General features: G+C 40.8%; 2 protein-coding genes across 2 annotated transcripts in view; one reads left to right on the forward strand and one right to left on the reverse strand.

Moving 5' to 3' along the window:
* The window catches only part of LOC310733618 (N-acetyllactosaminide beta-1,3-N-acetylglucosaminyltransferase 3-like), a 387,738-nt gene that overhangs the window by 200,340 nt on the left and 179,898 nt on the right, over positions 1–7,500 (reverse strand). The window lies entirely within an intron of this gene.
* doc2g (double C2-like domains, gamma) overlaps positions 4,620–7,500 on the forward strand; it is a 33,820-nt gene continuing 30,939 nt past the window's right edge. Inside the window, exon 1 of the mRNA XM_083555017.1 lies at positions 4,620–5,396. Within this exon, the coding sequence (XP_083411143.1) occupies positions 5,380–5,396 (17 nt within the window). The 5' untranslated portion in view covers positions 4,620–5,379. The remainder of the gene's footprint in view (positions 5,397–7,500) is intronic.

Here is a 7,500-nt window from a genome sequence, read left to right on the forward strand (position 1 = left end):
TTTGGATGAAGCTTTTATGTTTGAAATTTGACTCAGGAATGAAGAGTCTGGTTCTCAGAGCTCATATCTGAGGTTAGGGTTTTTTTTTTATTCTGGAACCTGTAGTTTGGTTCTTACTCTAAAATTCTGATGTTTGTGTTGGTTTTGGAACTCTGGGTTTGGTTGCACATCTGAGTGGCTGGTTATTGATTTTGAAACCTGAGGAATGTTTCTGATGGCTGAAGATGAAATATTTAGATTTGAGATTTGGTCCTAAACCTCAGAACATGGTTTTGTTTTCTGATAAGTTTCTGTGGCCCTCAAAAATCCAAAACACAAAAGTATTATTATTATCACTAAGCCTAAACTGAAATACCATCTGACTGCTAAATATACAGCAGAATGCTAAATAACCCACACTAATGCCTCAACCCAATAACATATAATTGCCCCAAATAGTATTATAAATACCACCCTGACCACAAACTGCTGCAGAATCCAAATATAAATGCCTGTGTGCTGCCTGCCTGCGGATTTCCCCAAAACCAAATATAAATACGCTTCTGACTGCTAAATCCACCAAAAAGCCTAATAAATATTAATATATATTTATATACACATCAGTTATAATTTCCCCAAAACTAAAAATACTGCAGTGACTTTAATTCACCTAAATTCCAAACATACTTAACTTTTTGACTGTAAACTGCTCCAATAACAGTAAAGAAAACATGCTGTGAAATCATCACAAAAGCTTCTCCTGATGGTGAGGTTTGGTTTTGGATGAAGGTTATGGTTCTTGATGGAGAGGTTTGGTTTTGGATGAAGGTTGAGGTTCTTGATGGTGAAGTTTGGTTTTGGTTGAAGGTTGTGGTTCTTTATGGTAAAGTTTAGTTTTGGATGAAGGTTGTGGTTCTTGATGGTGAGGTTTGGTTTTGGATGAATGTTATGGTTTTTGATGGTGAAGTTTTTATTTGGATGAAGGTTATGGTTCTTGATGGAGAGGTTTGATTTTGGATGAAGGTTATGGTTCTTGATGGAAGGGGTTTGGTTTTGGATGAAGGTTAAGGTTCTTGATGGTGAGGTTTGGTTTTGGATGAAGGTTGTGGTTCTTGATGGTGAAGTTTGGTTTGGAATGAATGTTGTGGTTCTTGATGGTGAAGTTTGTTTTGGATGAATATTATGGTTCTTGATGGTGAAGTTTGGATTTGGATGAAGGTTAAGGTTCTTTATGGTGAAGTTTAGTTTTGGATGAAAGTTATGGCTCTTGATGGTGAGGTTTGGATTTGGAAGAAGGTTGAGGTTCTTGATGGTGAAGTTTAGTTTTGGATGAAGGTTATGGCTCTTGATGGTGAGGTTTGGATTTGGATGAAGGTTGAGGTTCTTAATGGTGAAGTTTGGTTTTGGATAAAGGGTATGGTTCTTGATGGTAAAGTTTAGTTTTGGATGAAGGTTGTGGTTCTTGATGGTGGGTTGTTTTGGATGAAGGTTGAGGTTCTTGATGGTGAGGTTTGGTTTTGGATGAAGGTTATGGTTCTTGATGGTGAGGTTTGGTTTTGGATGAAGGTTGTGGTTCTTGATGGTGAAGTTTGGTTTTGGATGAAGGTCATGGTTCTTGATGGTGAAGTTTGGATTTGTATGAAGGTTAAGGTTCTTGATGGTGAAGTTTAGTTTTGTATGAAGGTTATGGCTATTGATGGAGAGGTTTGGATTTGGATGAAGGCTATGTTTCTTGATAGTGAGGTTTGGATTTGGATGAAGGTTGAGGTTCTTGTTGGTGAGGTTTGGTTTTGGATGAAGGTTATGGTTCTTGATGGTGAAGTTTGTTTTGGATGAAGGTTGTGGTTCTTGATGGTGGGTTGTTTTGGATGAAGGTTGAGGTTCTTGATGGTGAGGTTTGGTTTTGGATGAAGGTTATGGTTCTTGATGGTGAGGTTTGGATTTGGATGAAGACTTGATGAATCTAGCACTTAAACTTGATTCTAAGTGTCAAATGAATGTATTTCTGTGGTCTTGTAAATTGAACATGTTAACCCAGGATATTTCCCATGATGCAGGGCGGTAAAGCAGAACTCCAGCGTGAGATGGGCCTCTCTCCTGAGACTGGGGTGAAAAAGTTTCCCTTCAGACTAAAACTGTGGAAGTTCTGGGTGCTGAGGCGACGTTTTGCTGAATGCATCACTGAGTTGTTTGTTCTGTGTGATTTATCGATATTCTGCACAGAAGCACATTTTATTCCGTTAGAAATCAATGATGGAGAGAAAAAACCTTTAAAGTCCATTTAAAAAAAATTTCAGGTGTTTGCTCTTTGAAGAAAGAAGGAATGCAAGCTAGTTAGAGTTAAAGAGTGAAAGACTACAGAATAAAAGCTACGCTGAAGGAAATACCTGACCTAGCGAGACGGCTAAGCACCAGAAAGCTAATAAAAAAGCTAACCTAGCGAATGGATGCTAATGAAAAAAGTGAGAAAATAAAAGCTACTCTGGAGGAGAAAACAGAAGGCTGTCAGTCAAACATTCTCATTAGAATATTAGGCCACACCCACCATCTGAGTAGAGAGTTATTAGTTTGGGGCTTTATTACAAGTTTAATTCTCATTCTTTCTCTCTATGTCTGTCTGCCTGCCTGTCTGTCTCTTTATCTGTCTGTCTCTCTCTGTCTATCTGTCTGTCTCTTTATCACTTTGTCTGTCTGTCTCTTTATCTGTCTGTCTGTCTGTCTGTCTGTCTGTCTGTCTGTCTGTCTGTCTGTCTGTCTATCTATCTATCTATCTATCTATCTATCTATCTATCTATCTATCTATCTATCTATCTATCTATCTATCTACAGTGAGGAAAATAAGTATTTGAACACCCTGCTATTTTGCAAGTTCTCCCACTTAGAAATCATGGAGGGGTCTGAAATTGTCATCGTAGGTGCATGTCCACTGTGAGAGACATAATCTAAAAAAAAAAATCCAGAAATCACAATTTATGATTTTTAAACTATTTATTTGTATGATACAGCTGCAAATAAGTATTTGAACACCTGAGAAAGTCAATGTTAATATTTGGTACAGTAGCCTTTGTTTGCAATTACAGAGGTCAAACGTTTCCTGTAGTTTTTCACCAGGTTTGCACACACTGCAGGAGGGATTTTGGCCCACTCCTCCACACAGATCTTCTCTAGATCAGTCAGGTTTCTGGCCTGTCGCTGAGAAACAGGGAGTTTGAGCTCCCTCCAAAGATTCTCTATTGGGTTTAGGTCTGGAGACTGGCTAGGCCACGCCAGAACCTTGATGCTTCTTACAGAGCCACTCCTTGGTTATCCTGGCTGTGTGCTTCGGGTCATTGTCATGTTGGAAGACCCAGCCTCGACCCATCTTCAATGCTCTAACTGAGGGAAGGAGGTTGTTCCCCAAAATCTCGCAATACATGGCCCCGGTCATCCTCTTCTTAATACAGTGCAGTCGCCCTGTCCCATGTGCAGGAAAACACCCCCAAAGCATGATGCTACCACCCCCATGCTTCACAGTAGGGATGGTGTTCTTGGGATGTTACTCATCATTTTTCTTCCTCCAAACACGTTTAGTGGAATTATGACCCAAAAGTTCTATTTTGGTCTCATCTGACCACATGACTTTCTCCCATGACTCCTCTGGATCATCCAAATGGTCATTGGCAAACTTAAGACATGCCTGGACATGTGCTGGTTTAAGCAGGGGAACCTTCCGTGCCATGCATGATTTCAAACCATGACACCTTAGTGTATTACCAACAGTAACCTTGGAAACGGTGGTCCCAGCTCTTTTCAGGTCATTGACCAGCTCCTCCCGTGTAGTTCTGGGCTGATTTCTCACCTTCCTTAGGATCATTGAGACCCCACGAGGTGAGATCTTGCATGGAGCCCCAGTCCGAGGGAGATTGACAGTCATGTTTAGCTTCTTCCATTTTCTAATGATTGCTCCAACAGTGGACCTTTTTTCACCAAGCTGCTTGGCAATTTCCCCGTAGCCCTTTCCAGCCTTGTGGAGGTGTACAATTTTGTCTCTAGTGTCTTTGGACAGCTCTTTGGTCTTGGCCATGTTAGTAGTTGGATTCTTACTGATTGTATGGGGTGGACAGGTGTCTTTATGCAGCTAACGACCTCAAACAGGTGCATGTAATTTAGGATAATAAATGTAGTGGAGGTGGACATTTTAAAGGCAGACTAACAGGTCTTTGAGGGTCAGAATTCTAGCTGATAGACAGGTGTTCAAATACTTATTTGCAGCTGTATCATACAAATAAATAGTTTAAAAATCATATATTGTGATTTCTGGATCTTTTTTTTAGATTATGTCTCTCACAGTGGACATGCACCTACGATGACAATTTCAGACCCTCCATGATTTCTAAGTGGGAGAACTTGCAAAATAGCAGCGTGTCCAAATACTTATTTTCCTCACTCTATCTATCTATCTGTCTGTCCGTCCGTCCGTCCGTCCGTCCGTCCGTCTCTTTATCTATATCTGTTTGTCTGTCTGTCCGTCCGTCCGTCCGTCTGTCTCTTTATCTATATCTGTCTGTCTGTATGTCTATCTCTCTTGCTCTCTCAGTGTCTGTTTATCTCTTGCTCCTTCTCTCTAGCTTTGCCTCTTTCTGTCTGTCTGTCTATCTGTCTGTCTGCCTCCCTTTCTCTCTCTCTCTCTCTCTCTCTCTCTCTCTCTCTCTCTCTCTCTCTCTCTCTCTCTCTCTCTCTCTCTCTCTCTCTCTCTCTCTCTCTCTCTCTCTCCCTTGCTCTTTTTCTGTCGAATCTTTTACCAAACTATTTACCAAAAAAATACACAAACACATACCATGGCAGAGAGAGAAAGAGAGAGAGAGAGAGAGATAAAAAAAAGAAAGTGTGAGCAAACAAGAAAACAGATGAGAAAAAGAGAAGTGGACAAACTAAAAAGGTGTAAGAGAAAGAGACAGACGATAGAAAGAGAGAATGCGAGAATATGACAGGTGAGATAACAGAGTGAGGAGAAATGGAGGGAGAGAGTGTGGATAAGGTGAAGGAAAGTGAAAATGAGTGAATGAAAAGAGAAAGGAAAGGGTTTTGGGGAGAAAAGAAAAGAGAACGAAAGACAGCAAGAGAGAGAGAGTGAATCTGAGAAAAATCTGAGAGAACTGAGAAACGGAAGAAAGAGAGAAATAGAAAAAGTGAAAGACGAGTGTGTGTGTGTAGAAACTGAGATAAGGAGAACGAGAGGGTGGGAAAGGAAGATAAGCAGTGCATTAGAGAGAGAGAGAGAGAGAGAGAGAGAGAGAGAGTGTGTGTGTGTGTGTGTGTGTGTGTGTGTGTGTGTATAGAGGGGATGTATATTGACTCCAGGCAGCGGTGGAGTGTGTTCAGTGTGTGTGAGACAGAGGACGAGATGGAACCTCGGGACAGATGAAGCCTGCAAATGGGTGAGCGTGTGTGTGTGTGTGTGTGTGTGTGTGTGTGTGTGTGTGTGTGTGTGTGTGTGTGTGTATACGTGTGTGTGTGTGTGTGTGCACACGTCTTGATCACATGTCTGTGTGTGTGACTGAGCATGTGTGTGTGTGTGTGTGTGTGTGTGTGTGTGTGTGTGTGTGTGTGTGCATGCATGTCAGTGAGGATGTTTATTGTGTGTGAGAGAATGTGGTGTGTGTGTTTCTGTGTGTGAGAGAGAATGCGTTTGTGTGTGTGTGTTACATGCATGTGTAAGCTTTATTACACGTTTTATTATGGGCATGTGTGTTGTGTGTGTGTGTGTGTGTGTGTGTGTGTGTGTGTGTGTGTGTGTAATCCCAGCCCATGCATAATTGTCCACATGCCTGAGTATGTGACTAAGTGTGTAAATTACACGTGTTCATGTGTGTGTACATCAGCAATGATATTTATTGTGTGTTCATGTTTGTGTGTCAGTGTGCAGGGGTGTGTTTGGTTTAAACTGATGACGTGTAACTGTATATGACAGCGTGTGTGAGTGTGTGTGTGTGTGTGTGTGTGTGTGTGCTTATTATTACACTTATCAATCTTAGTCTTATTAATGAATATGCAAATGTGTATGTTTGCTGATTGGCTGTTAAATTAAGGGGTGGGGTAATGATGTCAGTGTGTAGGTACACAGGCTGGTGACTTTATTAAGCCCCACCTATAAACACTTATTGACCAATCACAGTTTAGCAGCTGTAAATATACAAAGGAACCTAAAATCAGCTTCTGCATTTCACACGTTTCTGAAACGTAAAAGTGTGTTTAGGTGTTTGCTGAAAGTTTGTAAACAGTGCTGTTTCTTCTGATTTTACATCAACAACAAATCAAATAAATAAATCTGATGTAGAATTAGATAAAGAAGATATTCAGACAGGATTCTAAATCTGTACATTACTGATGGGTCTTTGTAATGGGTGTGTCTTTGTGATTGGTGTCTTTGAGTATGGTGTGTGTCTTTGTGTAGGGATGTGTGTGTCTTTGTGGTGGGTGTCTTTATAATGGGTGTCTTTGTGATGGTGTCTTTTTTGATGGCCGTGTCTTCATGATGGGTGTCTTTGTGATAGGTGTCTTTATGAAGGGTGTCTTTGTGATGGTGTCTTTGTGATGGGTGTGTTTTTGTGTATGGTGTGTGTCTTTGTGTAGGAATGTGTGTGTCTTTGTGGTGGGTGTCTTTATGATGGTGTCTTTGTGATGGTGTCGTTTTGATGGGCGTGTTTTTATGATGGTGTCTTTATGATGGTGTCTTTATGAAGTGTGTGTCTTTGTAATGAGGGGTGTTTCTTTGCGATGGCGTCTGTGTGTCTTTGTGATAGGCATGTCTTTGTGATGGGTGTGTGTCTATGATGGGTGTGTCTTTGTGTAGAGGTGTGTGTCTTTGTGTAGGGGGTGTGTCTTTGTGTAGTGGTGTGTCTTTGTGATGTGGTGTGTGTTTCTTTATTATAGGTGTGTCTTTGTGATGGTGTGTGTGTGTCTTTATTATAGGTGTGTCTTTGTGTAGGGGGTGTGTCTATGTGTAGAGGTGTGTCTTTGTGATGGGGTGTGTGTCTGTGATATGTGTGCCTTTGTGATAGGTGTGTCCTTGTGATGAGTGTGTCTTTGTAATAGATGCGGCTTTGCGATGGGTGTGTCTTTGTGTAAGGGACATGTCTTTGTGATAGGTGTGTTTTGTGATAGGTGTGTGTTTGTGGTGGGTGTGTTTTTGTGATAGGAGTGTCTTTGCGATTTGTGTGTCTTGTCATAAATGTGCTTTGTGATGGGTGTGTTTTTGTGTAAGGGACATGTCTTTGTGATGGGTGTGTTTTTGTGTAAGGGACATGTCTTTGTGATGGGTGTGTTTTTGTGTAAGGGACATGTCTTTGTGATGGGTGTGTTTTTGTGTAAGGGACATGTCTTTGTGATGGGTGTGTTTTTGTGATGGAAGTATTTTCAGGCTCATCACACAAAAAAAATCTACTTTAGTACCTATATTTCTATAAAAACCTTAAAATCTATTTTCATACAGAAACCTGCAGTCTTTTCCGTGTCAGTCATGTTGGATCACAATCATTTGTG

The sequence above is a fragment of the Silurus aristotelis genome, assembly GCF_946808225.1.
Source record: "Silurus aristotelis genome assembly, chromosome: 11".
NCBI lineage: Eukaryota > Metazoa > Chordata > Actinopteri > Siluriformes > Siluridae > Silurus > Silurus aristotelis.